The 17,774-nt window shown below is 35.7% G+C and overlaps 1 protein-coding gene across 2 annotated transcripts in view; it reads right to left on the bottom strand.

The window, feature by feature from the left end:
* LOC150106788 (receptor expression-enhancing protein 1-like) overlaps positions 1-17,774 on the bottom strand; it is a 171,109-nt gene that overhangs the window by 14,366 nt on the left and 138,969 nt on the right. For both annotated transcript variants that reach the window (XM_090392700.1, XM_090392701.1), the window contains one exon: positions 8,960-9,110. In XM_090392700.1, the coding sequence (XP_090248826.1) occupies positions 8,960-9,110 (151 nt within the window). The remainder of the gene's footprint in view (positions 1-8,959; positions 9,111-17,774) is intronic.

Below are 17,774 nucleotides of genomic sequence, written 5' to 3'. Positions count from 1 at the left end.
TTGATGACCTTCTCCATAATTTTAGAGAGAACAGAAGTGTCATATAGTGGGAGAAATTGGATGGTAGTTTGTTGGTCAACTTTTACTCTTATCATCTTTCTTTGAGATGGGCTGAATGCGAGCCTGTTTCCATATTGTAGGGTAGATGCCAGTTGAATAGGATAAATTGAAGAGGCAATAGAGGATAGGTGTTAATTCTAGAGCACACTTTTTAACATAATATATTGTGTTAAATATTGTATTCAGGTTTTCTGAATACAATATTTAACTCCTGAATTCTATAAAAATGGCATTATGAAACTTTCATAACGTTGGAAGAGCATTTTTTTAATAAAAACAACATTACTTTTGGAATGACCCAATATATAAACAACAGGAAGGAACAGTAATGGGCTCACCTTTATCACCTAACTTTCTCAACTTTTTTATTAAGGATTTCCTTTCTGGAGAGAGCTGTTCTTAGTGAAGTAGAGGGAACTTTGGCCAGGTCATCAATGCAGGATTTGGAAGAGAAGAATAATGCCAGTATGTCAGCCTTGTTTTTAGATGAGGTAACTCAAGACAAGGGTGACTGCAGACCATTCTAACATCTAGATGGTAACTGCAGTACCATCTGAATGTTAGAGTAGTGGAAACCATTTTCTCTCTCTTCACTAATATCCCTCACAAAGAAACAATAGAATTGTTAACCCAAAAATTTCCAGACATAATGGAATTATTCAAATTTGCAATCACATCAGGTTACAAAGAAATGGAGCTAGCGGATGAATTAGATAAGTACCAGATTGACATAATAGGGGTGACTTAAACAAAAAAATACAAAAACTGGTGAGATCTTTTTGAGCAATAAATACAAAATGTTATATTCAGGCAATGACAATCAAGGAAAAGAAGGAGTAGCCATAGTATTCAACACTAAATATGAGATTAATCTTCTTGAATGGCAGGCAGCCTCAAATAGAGTGATGTGGGCAAATATCAGAATGGTGAACTGGACAATGAGACTCATTTGTGCCTATGGTCCCACAGAAGGTTCTACTAGGTACAAGTGGAGGAATTTTTTTGAGGCTCTAGAGAAAGCTACTGACACAATGAAAAAGGAAAAGTTGGTCCTTGTGAGGATCTAAATAGCAGAGTAGGAAGTGATTGTCAGACATACAAAAATGCTTTAGGAAAATTTGGAGAAAACAGCAAAGCTAATAATAATGGCAAATACCTGTTGGATATTTCTGCTCAGGACATGGACTGGTTATTACTAACACCATGTTCCAACATAAAAATGTGCACAAATTCACATGGAGAGAAGAGACAAGGAATAAGAAAAGTCTCATTGACTATGTTATTGTTGCTAGCGATGTTTTCTCCGTGGTGCAGGATACCAGAGTGTACAGAGGATTTGAAATTGGAAGCAATGACTATTTAGTCTTGAGTAGGATAAAACTGAATTTCATACTGAAAAGAATAACACGTAAGAAAGTTTTAAAGCGAATAAAAGTTGAGCAGCTCTCAGATGTGAACTATAGACTAAAATACACAAAGATTATTGAAGAAAAAATGAAAGAGTTTGAGAACAGGAACCAAACCTTGGAGATTCAGTGGCAAGCCTTGAAGAAAACCCCGATTGATTCAGCTAGTGAGGCATGTGGTGAAGTTGTCTGCAGGGATAGAAAAATTAGAACTCCATGATGAACACAGGAAGTTAAAGAGGCAGTGAAGGAAAAGAAGAAAGCATATCAAAAGTTCCTGGCAAATAAGTCCGCTTGTGCTCTTAGACAATACAGAGACAAATGTAAGAAAGCTAAACAGTATGTCTAGCTAAACAAAAGTCATGGGAGGACTTTGGCAAGAACATAGAAAATAAATATCAAGAAGGTGGCAAAATATTCTGGAGGTTGTTGAAGAAGCTTAGGAATGGAGAAAAGAGTGCTGTAAAAGGAGTTAGAGGTGATAAAGGTGGAAATGAAAATGGAAGAAAAAGATATCCTTGAAGTATGGAGTAATTACTTTGAAAATTTGCTAAATGAAACAAGCAGTGATAAAAAACACTGACCAGGCATGCAGTCAGGAATACATATCCATACTTGAAGTAGAAAAAGCCATCAAAGGCTTGAAATAGCAGGAGTAGATGATATTCGACCAGAAATGCTGAAGTATGGTGGTATAAAAGTCTTACAGTGGCTGCACTACATAGTTCAGAATGCCTGGACAAAGGGACGAATTCCCAATGATTGGAGTAGAGCTCTCATAGTACCTATATATAAAAAGGGAAATAAAACTGAATGTGAGAATTACAGAGGTCTATCCCTATTGAGTGTTCCTGGTAAGATATATGCAAGTATACTTGAGAAACGGTTGAGAAGAATTGTGGAAGAAAAGCTTGGTGAAGAACAAGCTGAATTCAGGTCAAATAGAGGCTGTCAGGATCAGATCTTCACTTTACGACAAATAGTGGAGAAATCATGGGAATATAACAAAGATCTGTATTTAAGTTTTGTCGATTTGGAAAAGGCATATGACAAGGTGCCAAGAGAGAAACTATTCAATATGCTACAGTTATATGGTGTCAATGGGGCATTATATCAATACTTAGTCTTTATTTGAGTTGTAAGTCAGCAGTTAGAATTGATGGAAGTACAGGAAGATGGTTTAATGTTAAATTTGGTGTGAGACAAGGATGTACATTATCCCCTTTGTTATTCATTATCTATATGGATCACATTATGAAGGAAAGTGGTATTAAACATGATATATTAGAATTGGAGATGTTAATCTCAGCTCTTTGCTTTATGCAGACGATGTTATACTTCTAAATAAATCCGCTACAAGTCTGCAAGATTCTCTGACTAAATTGAATAACTGTTGTAATAGATATGGTATGAAAGTCAGCAATAAAAAGACAAAGACAACGAAAATAGGCAGAATCATTGAAAATGTCAACTGTGTTGTGAATGGAGAACCTGTGGAACAAGTAAAACATTTCAACTACTTAGGCATGATTTTTTGTGAAGATGGTAAATTAAATATGGAAAGAGACAACAGAATCAACAAAGCTGGTATGGAAGGAAGTCAATTGAATAAATTCATATGGAATAAGAGAGAAATTAGTTGGAACACTAAATTAGCTGTATACAAGACAGTGTTCAAACCAGTTTTAACTTATGGATCTGAGAGCTGGGCCAGAAGTAAAACACTTGACCAAAGACTAGAGACCACAGATATGAGAGTCATGAGAAAGATAAGAGGCGTGAACAGATCATCAATGGCAATATCATATTAAAAACGAGGATATTAGGAAAGAAATTGACATTGTCAGCATCCAGGAATGTGTTAGCAGAGCTAATCTCAGGTGGTATGGTCACTTAAACAGAATGGGCGAGGAAAGATTAGCAAAACAAGTGCTCTCTGCCAGGTTGGCAGGAAAACGACCCAGAGGAAGACCAAGATATAGGTGGATTGATACGGTAAAAAGTGCCTTAGAAGACAGAAATATAAGATCTGGTAATGTTGGAGTCATGACAAGTAACAGACTAATTTGGAGGAAAATTGTAGGTAGGAAGTTAGTAATGATGTAAATTTTTCATGTAGTACTATCATATCCTGTACTCCCCCTTGAGGGTACATGGCAGGAATTTAATGATGATGATGAAATACCACTGAGCTGAGGTGGCCTCATTCTAAGGAATTCCACCTTGCAAGAACATCAAGCATGTGATGCTTTGCAAGTTCAAAAAAGGCAACAATCCTGCTAACACTGATAAAAATGTGCAAAAAGTATATGGCGATAATGTTTTGAATGTGCAAAAGTGCCAGCGATGGTTCCAAAAATTTTGACAAAGGGACTTTAGCTTGAAAGCTCCTCTCATTCTCAGCACCCTGTGTCTTTCTCGATAATGATATGCTGGAAGCCACTACTGCAAGAAATGCCAATGCAACTGATGAAGATTTAGTGCAAAACTGTTGAAGATTTAGCATAAGATCTTAACTCATCACCATCGACAATCCATTGCCATTTGCAAAAACTTGGGATTGTGCCTAAGCTTGGCAAGTGGGTTCCTCATAAACTGACAAACAACACAAAAAGAGCACGTCAACATCTGCATTGCTTTTCATTCTTGAGGTTCAATCTCCGTTTTTGAGTTGTGTAGTCACTGGTGATGAAAAGTGGATATTTTATAAGAATGTTAAGTACTGAAGGCAGTTAGGTCATTCAGGGGGAACAGGCTAAACCTCAGTCAAAACAAGACCTTCACTCTCAGAAGGTTTTGTTAAGTGTTTGATGGGATATGGCTGGTATTATACACTTTGAACTCTTGCCATAAACCACACAATCACAGCTGAAATATTCTGTGAACAACTCGATCAATTGAATGAAAAACTGAAAGAGAAGGTGTTCTCTTGTCAATCGAAAGGGTGTTGTTTCTCACCATGATAACACATGCCCTTATAGTGCAAGAATCACCTGTACCAAGGTTGAGGAACTTGGCTGGGAAAAGTTTCCACATTCTTCGTATTCTGATGATCTTGCACCTTCAGATTACCACTTATTTCGAAGTTTGGAACATTTCATTAACGAAAATTGAACAATGTGATACATTAGAGGCACTGAAATTGAGCCTATGTGACTTCTTCGCCTCCAAATCTCCTGAATTCTATAAAAATGGCATTACAAAACTTTCAGAATGTTGGAAGAGCATTATTGATAAAAACAACATTACTTTTGGAATGACTCGATATATAAACAACAGGAAGGAACAGTAATAGGCTCACCCTTATCACCTAACTTGGTCAACTTTTTTTCTTGAACACCAAGAAGATAGAATTTTTGCTCTTGACCCAAAACCAACAATGTGGCTACACTATGTTGATGATGCCTTTGCAGTTTGGAGTCACACAGAACCTAAACTCTACTCATTTCTACAAAAAATCAACATCCAGCATCCTTGGATTAAGTTCACAATAGAAAAGGAATTATCAAAAGGTATTCATTTATTGATGTACACATCCAGCACAAACAAGATGGATCCATTTCCACTTCTGTCTACCCAAAACCAACTTTTTCAGGTCACTATATCCATATACATTAGCTAACCATCCATCTCAAAAATATGGCATCATAAAATCTTTAGTATCCAGAGCACACAAGATTTATTCTGAAGAATCCCTAAAACAAGAATCGGAAATTATCAAAGAAAGAGCCTTACTAAATGGATATAATCCAATATCAATCCAAAAAATAATTAACTACGCTCTTACAAATCATTCCAGACTAGAAGTCCACATGACTCCTATACCATATATTAAAGGCTCTGAAAGTGTGGCAAAAATTATGAGAAAATATCAACTCATTCTTTCTTTTAAGGTTACACGGTGATTAGCATTCATATTTATAAATTTAGGGACACAAAAACACGTGTGGAACAGATTATTTTATTAATTACTAACAAAATAAAACGTGACGTTTCTACACCTGTATCGAGGTCATCATTGGAAGAATACAGGTGTATAAGGAACCAAGCTACATGCTCATGCCGAGTATACCGGTAAACTAAATCTATGTAGTTAATTAATCCTTTTCCCTAGCCTGACCTCTAGTGATAAAAAAAAAATAAAAAATAAAATAAAATCTACTCTGGATACTAAAGATTTTATGATGCCACATTTTTTGAGATGGATGGTTAGCTAATGTATATGAATATAGTGACCTGAAAAAGTTGGTTTTGGGTAGACAGAATAAAAAAATAAAAAATCATTGCTACCTACAAACCCATCAACCAAATTCACAACTTGCTACTGTCTCCAAAAGAAACTCTCACTAATGATGCCACCTGGCATATACCAAATAGCATGTTCGTGTAACTTGTCTTACTATGAACAAACAGGAAGATCTATAAATAAATAAACTTATTTCTGAACATCAACACCACATCCACCTTATCCAACCTCACAAATCCGGCCTTGCACAATATGGAATCGATAATGCTAACCACAGGATCCAATGGCAAAATGATAAGCTACTAAATAGATCCACATATAAACATGAGCATTTATATAAAGAAAGTGCTCAAGGCTTACTTCATAGATTTAATTTTAATTAGAACAACTGTCTCACTATTCCAAAAGTTTGGGAAATTGTTATCCCACTCTGTATTAAATAATTATCTGCTATATTTTAATTTAATTTAAATAATCTTAATTTCAGTGCAGTAGTTTTTAATCCATGAAATCACGACTGTATACATATACATAGAGGGATTCCAATTTAAGCATATGCACTACTGTTTTTTTTTTAAATTCAATTCCTATTGTTGTTCAATAGTTGCATTGATGATGTCTTATGATACATAGAATGAAATACTTACATAATAAAAAATTTATTTACTGTGGAATACACGTTATTCTGTAGTTATGGACACACCACAGGTTTCACTATATATATGTGTGTATATATATATATTAGGTTAAAGTTCCAAGTAGACTCCTCTTTGGCTGATGCAGCTGTTTGCATGTTCAGACAATCTGCTGATGTCTTCCAGAAAAAACTGCTCCTCTACTCCATTAGAATTTTTGTGCGTTAACAACTGCTGAACACAGGATAATGACAGACAGCCAACATATGGCACACAATGATTGTGGTAACATTAGTCTCAAAACTTTTGGGCTGCACCTTGCATGAGTGGATAAGTAGAAGTAGATATCAAAAAATATGTATGCCAATACAGCTATGAAATTAAATGGGATAGATATTGGGAAAAAGTTTTAACTATTATTATTATTCCTTAGGGCAATGAAGTACAAGCAAGGTTATTTATTCTCAATGTTTTTATCCTTTTAATTTTGAGACAACTGGAATGTTGTACAGCATTAGTTTAGAATTACTTCTTGCTACTATTCTGTTTATGCAGAACTATTTCTGAATCTTTTTTCTAATTATATATATATTAGGGTTACCAAGTAATTTTATAAACTTGGTTATTTAACTCCTAATCCCAAGTATGCAAACAATTAAGTTTGTGCCTGAAACATAGTTCAAGTCTAAAGATGGTACAACACCAGGGCAACTCATTGTAAAGTATCCCCAAGTTAAAAAATTAATTACATCTATATCTCCTCCAGAGATTCTTATTAAAAATAAAAACACCTTGCAGCAACTTCTATAGGTAAGGTTGATAAGGCTCTGTATTACTAAAACCTTACTGAGGAGACCTCAAAAAAGTTTGAAACCAGTCTGGGTAGTGACCCCCACCCATAATGTATTGCAGTATACATCTTTCAGTGAGATGTGCTTTACATTATGGGAAAATACTAAGAATAGTGATCAGAGCTTTACCCACCTTTACAATGAGTTGCCCTGGTGTTGTACCATCTTTAGACTTGAACTATGTTTCAGGCGCAACCTTAATTGTTTGCATACTTGGGATTAGGAGTTAAATAACCAAGCTTATAAAATTACTTGGTAACCCTAATATACAGTATCCCCAAGTTAAAAAATTAATTACACACACACACACACACACACACACACATATATATATATATATATATATATACACTGTTTTAAATCCAATATTAATCATTATATTATCTGTCTGTTTCTGATTTTAGCATTTAGGCTTTTAGAGATATATATAAGTCTACTGTTTCATTACTGAATAGAAAGATTTTTTTCATTTGCTCCCAAAATTCAATTTGCTTTACACTTCTATCATTTGAATTGGTCATTTTAAAGTTATTACTGATTACTCCTCTTTCATTGCATGTAACTTTCAATGAAAGAGGAGTAATCAGTAATAACTATCAGTAATAATCCATGACTATGGTGGGATTCAAACCTGCCCTGCCTGATGGAAAGTAGATGCTAAACACTTGGTCAAAGACATGGCATGATTAGTACGATTCTGTCATTGAAAATCATGTTGATTTAAAGCAGCTATCAAGAATACTTTTGGTGTTTCTTTTTCATTATGATTTCAACACCTCTTGGGTGCTTTTTTGCCTCTTGAATAGATAAAGGTATAGTTAGCTTTCAGTTTTTGTCATATTTAGCATCTTTCTTTTCAAGTTCTCAACTTTCTTATTTTGGTGGCATTCTGACATTCCATGTGACTATTCAACAGAAGTTTACTCAGAATAGGCTTCTGCATGAATGTCAAAATGCTATTTAATGATAAACACTTTTCTAACAGTATTAGAGGAGTGATTAGCTAAAGAACTCTTCATATGTGATGACTGAAGCCATAAAAAATTACAGAGATGAGATATTTACTCTATAAGTGATTAGTTACAATCATGTTTAAGTTTATAGTTAGCCTTATGAATCATGTGAACAGCAAGAACAAAATGTCAGAGTATTAATGCCGTGATGAGTCCTTTGATTCCATGGAGGTCAGATATTAATCAACATATATTATGATTATAAACTGTTTTCAAGAAATTAAGTAGCTACATAAGCACAATAGATGATAAAAAGTATGAAACTGAAAATAAAGGACAAAAACTGTCAGTGTTGGCAAAAGTTTCAACCCACATGTTCCAATTTAACTTCAAACTACAGAGGATTATCCCATATATCCAGATATAAGATCAGATTCTAAGCATATCAACAATTTTCATAAGACCACTTAGTCATATTCACTGTTAATTTAGTAAGAATCAACCTGTGTTCCCTTGAAATCATGCTGATGAATAAGAGGAAAGAAATAGTAAGTACTCTAGATGTGGTAGGAAATTCTAGATGGAAGATGAATTTCCTGATGTGACAGTACCATTCTGCTTATTTGAGGCCTGAAGTGGCTTAAAACTCCATGTTTAATTTGTAGAGCAGTTATCTAATCCTTACCTTGTACACTGTACTATGGTATTTACATTGATAATAATTTTCAAAATTCTATTGGAACCTTAAGACTGAATATTATTATTTTTAGTTGTCTTTCAACAAGCAAACTAAAGAAAAACAAATTACCTTCTTACGATTTCCTCTTGTTCCACCTGTTGTCTTTTTAAGCATTAGGGGACGAGCTTCTGCAGATGTAGAAGAACCTGGTATGGATATGTCAGATTCAAGTTTTCCATCATCTTCACTATCTGCTTGTTGTTCATTTTTGAGACAGGCACTAAACAAATTTATATACAGAAGTAGTGATGAAAAAATATCAACTTTTAATTACATTTTTGCTATATATGAAACGAACATGAAAATTTGAATTAGACCATATGCTTGTTTCTTACTAGATGAGCTTAAGAAAAGGCTTTTCTTACTTTAAAAAAGAACTTTATATATTATAAAAGATTCTGAGATGGAAAAAAAAAATATATATATATTATATATATATAAACACCGTGGCTTTTAAAAGAGTTATGAAATCTAAGTACTCTGTTGAAGGAGCTCAGTTTTAAACCAGGTGCTGGAATCATTGTAGTCCTGCAGATTTTTTTTTTTTTTTTCCCACTTGGTTACAAAGTAAATTTAATATACAAGAAATTATATTATTGTTTTAATTCTTAACCCAAGCATAAACAAAATTCATGCATTAAGTATCTTCATGACTAGGTTACCTGTACATAGAGGCTGTGACCTCACATCAGTTGCCATAGCATCGCATAACGCATAGAATGCCTTCTTGTGGCTGTGTATACTGCTTATGCATTATGTAAAGGGTTATTTCGGGACCAGTTCTGATCATTATTATAAAGTAAGAGCTAGACAGAGAAAGAATCTCAAATTAAACCAAATCTGGATATTTGTATATCTGGAATAATTACTTCGAATGACTATTAAATGAAACAAGCAATGACAGAAAATATCCAACAGGAATATAATCAGTACATATCAATTCATATTTATGAACTTAGGGACACAAAACACACGTGTTGAAAAGATTATTTTACTGAATAATAATAAAATAATAACTTGACATTTCGACCCCTGTATTGAGGTCATAGGTCATCATCAGAAGGATACATGTGTATAAGAACCAAGCTACATGCTGTTGCACTCTATACAGGTAAATTACATCTACGTTGTTAACTAATCTTTTTTCTTAGCCTGCCCTCTAGTGATTTAAAAAAAAAAAAAAAAAACCGACAATAAACTCTGCTAAAGTCCTCACGTACTAAGATTCCTCTGGAATTATACCGTTCATATTGTTATATTACGATTATCTTCTGGATTTGTACAGTAAGGTTGCTATTGAATGTTCAGGGGAAAAAAAAAAAAAAAACTTCACCAAGTCTTCTTGTATTGAGATTTTTCTTTGTGGTTGCTATGAAGGTTGCAGATGGGTCCTCCACATTCTTGGAATGGTTAGACCATCATTTTTATTCAGATTCGGATCATGTTTGAGCTTTTCACACGCTTCCTTCAATTTCCGCTCGAACCAGGTTTTGGTGGGGTGTAGGGACTTGGTACTTTTACAATCAATTCTGTGGTATGTTGGAGTGCGTGGTCAGAAAGGCCGGTTTTTCCAAAATGGAGGTATTTTATGTGTCGTTTGTGTTCATCTTTCCTGATTGGGATGGTTAGCCCTGTTTCCCATATGTATGGTATGTTACATGTGCATTGCATTTTGTAAACCCCTGGGTGGGCTAGGTGTGGCAGAGGATCCTTGGAAGAACTGAGTAGGTGTCTTAATTTTGTCGGGGGTTTAAAGGTGGTTTTGACGTTCTATTTGTGTAGTGTTCTGTCTATTTTTTCGGAAAGGCATCTAATATATGGTATAGCAATAGCATTCTTGAAATCTTTTTTGTTATTAGTGGTATCTTTGTTATTTGTGAAGGATCTTGTGAATGGTTTTTATATTGTATCTATTTTTTATAAAGGTATGTTTGATGGTCTCATATTCATGGTTAAGAGCTTGTTCATTTGAACAAATAGTTTGAGCTCTGTGTTTAAGGGTGCTTATGACCCCTAGTTTTTGTGTCGGATGGTGATAAGAAGTTTTGTGTATGTACTGGCCTGTGTGTGTAAGGTTTGTGGTAAACTGAGAAGGAGAGACAGCCTGAAGGAAGACGTGTAACAAGTGTGTGTCTAGGAATGGAAGAGAGTTGTTTTTTTTCTATTTCAATGGTGAATTGGATGTGTTTATGTTGTTTGTTCAGGTGGTTAAGGAATGTATTTAGTGCTTTGCAGCCATGAAGCCAAATGGTGAAAATATCGTCAACGTATCTGAGCCAAATTTTGGGTTTTAGGCAAGCCGACTCTAGAGCTCGTTGCTCAAAGCCTTCCATATAAAAGTTCACTCTTGGGGGGGGGGGGTAGTCGTGAGCCCATGGCTGTACCCTCTTTTTGAAGGTAAAAATTGTTTTGCCACACGAAATATCCGGAGCGGCGTACGTGGGCAAAGAGGGCCGTGATGTCATGTGGAAATATGTTCTGTAAGAGCAAGATAATATCATTGATTGGGACATTGGTGAAAAGGGAAGTTATGACCAACCAATTCCTTGAGTATGGCTGCTAATTTTTTGGCTAAGTGGTAATTTGGGCTGTCAATTCCTTCCACAATTGGACATAATGGTGTGTCTGTTTTGTGTACTTTTGGCAGGCCATAAATTCTGGGCACGCGGGCATATGCATACTGTGGTATTAATTTTTTAATTGTTTCTTACAGCCACATGTTAACTGATTTAAGTAGTTCAGTAATTTTCTTTTTGTTACGTGGGGTTGTAATTTACCATTTGGTAGGTGTTGTGGTCCGATACCAAATGGTTCATTTTTTCTATGTAGGTTGTCTGATTTAAAACAACAGTGGCATTCCCTTTAAATGCTTTTGTGATAATAATGTGACGGTTATTTTTTTTTTTAGGGATTTGAGGGACAGTTTTTCAGCTTTGTTTAGGTTGCTGCTTAATTTTTTTGGTTGAATTTAGTAAACAGGCAGTTTTCATCCATATCTTGTCAGCTAAATTGGCAGGGAGGGATCATAAACCGCTCTCGATATGATAGATTATATCTAGTTTATTTACTGACCTCTGAGCAATGGCATAATTTAAACCTTTCTCTAGTAGTGAGAGTTCACCTTGGGTGAGGTTGTAATCCAATTGGTTGATAACCAGACAGTGGTCCGATGGTGGTTGGTTGCTACTAACTGCATTTGTGGGTGATTGGCTGCTGCTTTCGTTATGGCGTCGTAATTGTCTTGTGCTTTCCTGTAGTTTTAATGCTTGAAACTTTCTTATTAATTGTTCCTTGTTTTTGAGTAATAGATGCTTGGCTAACAAAAACTAGAGATCATAAGCACCCTTAAACACAGAGCTCAAACTATTTGTTCAAATGAACAAGCTCTTAGCCATGAATATGAGACCATCAAACATACCTTTATAAAAAAATAGATAATATAAAAACCATTCACAAGATCCTCCACAAAGATACCACTAATAACAAAAAAGATTTCAAGAATGCTATTGCTATACCATATGTTGGAGGCCTTTCCGAAAAAATAGACAGAACACTACACAAATAGAACATCAAAACCACCTTTAAACCCCCAACAAAATTAAGACACCTACTCAGTTCTTCCAAGGATCCTCTGCCACACCTAGCCCACCCAGGGATTTACAAAATACAATGCACATGTAACATACCATACATATGGGAAAAAGGGTTAACCATCCCAATCAGGAAAGATGAACACAAACGACACATAAAATACCTCCATTTTGGAAAAACCGGCCTTTCAGACCACGCACTCCAAACATACCACAGAATTGATTGGAAAGGTACCAAGTCCCTACACCGCACCAAAACCTGGTTCGAGCGGAAATTGAAGGAAGCGTGTGAAAAGCTCAAACATGATCCAAATCTGAATAAAAATGATGGTCTAACCATTCCAAGAATGTGGAGGACCCATCTGCAACCTTCATAGCAACCACAAAGAAAAATCTCAATACAAGAAGACTTGGTGAAGTTTTTTTTTTTTTTTTTTCCTGAACATTCAATAGCAACCTTACTGTACAAATCCAAAAGATAACCGTAATATAACAATATGAATTGTATAATTCCAGAAGAATCCTAGTACGTGAGGACTTTAGCAGAGTTTATTGTAGTGTTTTTTTTTTTTTTTTTTTTTTAAATCACTAGAGGGCAGGCTAAGAAAAAAGATTAGTTAACAACGTAGATGTAATTTACCTGTGTAGAGTACAACAGCATGTAGCTTGGTTCTAATAGACATCAGTAAAATAATTTTTTCAACGTGCGTTTTGTGTCCCTAAATTCATAAATATGACTGCTGATCACCACGTAACCTTAAAAGAAAGAGTACATATCAATATCTGAGGTTAGACAAAAAAAAAAAAAAAAAAAAAAAAAAAAAAAAAAAAAAAAAAAAAGCTACCAAAAGTCTGAAATGTAGAAAGGCTGTTGGAGTAGTGTTTATCAAATATAGAGCCACTCAAATCCAAATCTTCAAATATAGAAGTACAGTCATCCCTAGACTTACATCCGGGTTCCGTTCCACTGAACCAAAAGTGCATACAAGGGTATGCACTTTTGGTTCAGGTCCTCTATCCATGATGCAAGTAGCATTTCCATATCACTGATAGGACCTTGTTACTTCGACAAGGTCCTATCATCGATTTAATGGAAGCAGATCCTTTCACAGCCTCTACGATTTTATCCTTATTTTTCAAAATGGTCATCACTGCAGAATGAGACCATCTGAACTTGCAACTTCGTTTCAAGATCGATTGCTCGTGATTTTCTACGATTCTTCACTAGGTTTTTTTATTGTGTGTGTAGGGGCCATGCAAAATATTTAATGATAAATACACAAATAACCCATTTCTCAAACACAAAATCAACAGAGGAACTGTTGAAGACATGTTCCGACTGATGAGGAAGGTTGCCGCTGAAAGCGTTGTTGCCACTGTGCATGCTTTACCTTATACTTGCTTGCGTCTTGTTCAAAAGTATAGCTGAAAATGTTATTTATTCCCTTATAGGTTCACGGACGTAACTCAAACGGATATCGAGGGATGACTATATATGTTTTACAGCAGCGACATTGTATAATTTGGAAGGCCTTGTCAAAAGTTTTAATTCTAAATGACTGGAGTAGAGCACTCATAGCCGCTATCTCTGATCTAAAATCAGTTATAGCAATGTCAAATTGTATTCCTAAGGTCACGTGGACAAATAAAGTACAGAGTGAAATGGATGAATTATGTAATTATGTAAGAGATTCTGAGAAAGAGGATGAAAGATATAAATAGGATACCCTCAGCAGAATGAGAAGGCACATGCTAAGAAGGTGACAAGCATAGTGAGGAAGGAAAACTTGGGATATGAAAGGGGACTGGCTGAAGCAGAATCCTAGAGAATTCTACAGTTATGTTACCAGTAGAACAAAGAGTGAATAGAATAACTTTAGTTGCTACTGATAGAACATAGGACACATCTGTTGAAAATATAGTGGAAATGTTCAGAGAATATTTTGTTAGTATGTTTCATGCAGAAGGTTTAAGAGTGGTGTTGAAAGACAATAGGAAGGAGTACAGAAGACTGGCAGTTCAAGAATGGAAACTTGAATATTAAGCAATATTAATAAGTCAGTGGGACTGATCTTTAAAAAGGTACCTGTGGAATGACAATAAACAACAAAATTACGCAATAACCATAGTAATTAACTTTAATGAAATGAAAGTACAGATATTTGACACTGAAAATAACAGTACATCATCAGTGAGTAGAAACAAGCAAATCAAAGAAACGGGAATACAAGATACATACAATCTCATTTATCAATTAAAAACTGTTGTCACATGCTAGAAATTAATATATTAATAAATAATAATATTAAAACTATTTTTGATGGTTACATAAAATGACTCTCCCAAACTTTTTTTTTTTTTGGGGGGGGGGGGGAAGACAATCATTCTGATTCAGATTTGGCCAATGTAAAAGGGCTTTGCAACTTTCTATGAAAAGGCATTCATATTGAAAACTGCTTCAATGGAGAGGCCGAGCTTCATCCCACCGGATACTGTGTTTAGTGTCAATACTATGTTGTGCCAGACCAGACTTTTGAGGTTTCATGTATTCAACATAATTGAATTGTATAGTTTTAATAATATTATTTATTAATATATTAATTTCTAGCATGTGACAGCAGTTTTTAATTGGTAAATGGATTGTTGTATGTATCTTGTATTCCCATTTCTTTGATTTGCTTGTTTCTGCACACTGATGATGTACTGTTATTTTCAGTACAAAATATCTGTACTTTCATTTCATTAAAGTTAATTACTGTAGTTATCATGTAATTTTGTTGTTTTTAGTGGGACTGTATGACACATTGCAACTTATATTAAGGAGATGTGCGAAAGAGCTAGCAGTGCCCTTGACTTGGAACGATCATGTCAAGGAATAGTCCAAGAAGAGTGGAAAGAAGGAAAAATATGCCAGTGCATAAGGGAGAATACAACAGTGTGCATGCACATCAGATGTAATGGTGGAGGCACAGGAGAGGCTGGTTAGAGAAAGAATACAACCTTGAATGGAAGTCTTTTCAGCAAGGTCTTACTATAGTAACCCAGTTACATTTTAGAATAGGATTACTAGTGTATTAAGCAGAGGAGATGCTTATACAGTGATTTATCTGAATTTGCAAAAGCATTTGGCAGAGAACCATATGATAAATTATTGTTGAAACTGAGCAGGATGGGAACGAACAGTCAGTTGGAAGCTTCGTTTTACAGGGATGTATGATAGAGAAGCCAGTGAGTTGCGTTTTGGAGTCCTGAAGAAGGTAGGTGATGAGTTGGATAATACAGGATTCTGTTTTGGGACCACTGTTTATTTTATCTACCCTATATATATATAAAATGATAAGCCTTTTTATGTCATGTCTGTATGTCACGTTTTTTGAAACGTTTTGAAACTCAGGGGCTACCCTAAGTGTCGAGTCTTCAAATTAGAGTCATCATAATCATCATAATCAACCATTCTCAACCAACTGGTGGATGAAGGTCATTCTAAGATTTCTCCACTTAATCTTGTCTTAATCTGATAGTTGCCAGGTCACTCCAAAATGTTTCTTGATTTCATCTCTCCACCAGCTGAATGGTTGTCCTGTAGGTCTTTTCACAGTCTCTTGAGGGTGCAGCTCATTATCTCTGGAGTCCAACATTTCTTCTAACAATATGGCCTGCCCTTTGTTATTTTAAGGTTTTCACAATAGTGATAATGTCTTCAACTGTGGTTATTCCTCTTATCCATGTATTCCATTTCTTATCTCTCCTTGTAATTCCCATTATGCATCTCTCCAGGCCTCTCTACATGCTCTCCAGCCTTTAGATCTACACTCTCTGTCTAAAAACAAACCAAACTTTTGATAGAAAATAAAACACAGGTCAATTATAATTATTGACATCATTTATTTCAATCAATATACTCTCTCTCAGCTTTGATACAGCATTTGGCATGGTCAATTAATTCGTTAAATGAGTTTTTCATATCGGTTTTTGGGATACTGTTGAGGGTCATGGTTACTGCCGCTTGAATGTTTTTGATGGTTGTATTGCTTTTCTTTCATCATGATGGAGGCTTAATGGATTTTTTTACAACACTCAAAAAGAATTAAAATAGAATTTAATACTTCCTATATTTCGTCCTAGTCACTAGGACATCTACGGGGATTACAAAAACAATTAATGTAACATATACACAAATAACAAACAATACTAAGCCCAACCACGTGGGTGACACTAAAGTCCTATCTAGGTAGAGCGCCCTCTAAGGGCAGTAGTAGGTGGCCTGGAATGTAAGGTGGGAACTCTGATGATGAGTGTTTCCCAAATCTTCGGAAGCTTAATGCAACCGTATTTATTGAGATTTGGTTGGTTTTTGAGAGCTGCTGCTGCTTCTAAGAAAAGTCTCTCTTTCTTGAATTTGCTGTGGTGGAGCATGGTGGTTTTCTTCCATGATACCCTGTGGGTGGTGTCAACAGGGTATCATGGAAGCCTTTGGCCTCAAGGCCCAGACACGTTAGACTCCTTCCTCAGTCATCTCAATAGTCTACATCCAAGAATCCAGTTCACTATGGAAAAGGAAAAGAACAATTGTTTACCCTTCCTAGACACCTTAGTCACATGCCTGCCTAATGATACACTTACCTTCACCGTATACAGAAAACCCACACACACACAGGCAGATACATTCACAAACTCTCCCACCACCACCCCTCTCAACAATATGGCATTATTAAAACCCTTACCAAGAGAGCCCACAATCTTTGTTCCAGTGGAACCGCCCTCACTACTGAGCTTAACCACATACACAGCACTTTCCTCTCCAATGGCTACAGTGATCACAGTATCAAAAAAATAATCAACTCCTCCCCCATTCCCCGTCCTTCTCGTCAACAAGATTTTAAAAATGCCATCACCATACCCTACATCCGTGGCACATCCGAAGAAATAGCCAAGATACTAAAAAAGTACAACCTACACACAGCATATAAGCCCCACTGCAAACTTGCTACCCTTATCCGTTCTACGAAAGATCAGCTCCCTCCTCTCTCTCTGCCTGGAGTTTACAAAGTACCCTGTTCCTGTAAGCTGGCGTACTTTGGACAGACAGGCAGATCAGCATCCATCCGTCTAGAGGAACACAAGTCGTACATCATCAAACACAACTATGGCCATTCAGGCTTGGCTGACCATGTTTTGGACACCACCCACAGGGTATCATGGAAGAAAACCACCATGCTCCACCACAGCAAATTCAAGAAAGAGAGACTTTTCTTAGAAGCAGCAGCAGCTCTCAAAAACCAACCAAATCTCAA

The sequence above is a fragment of the Typopeltis vanoorti genome, chromosome 5 (assembly GCF_054136105.1).
Source record: "Typopeltis vanoorti isolate ZY-2024b chromosome 5, IOZ_Tvanoo_1.0, whole genome shotgun sequence".
In the NCBI taxonomy this organism is placed as follows: Eukaryota; Metazoa; Arthropoda; class Arachnida; order Uropygi; family Thelyphonidae; genus Typopeltis; species Typopeltis vanoorti.
The sequence above is the reverse complement of the archived record's forward strand: the minus strand, read 5'-3'. Positions and strand labels throughout refer to the sequence as shown.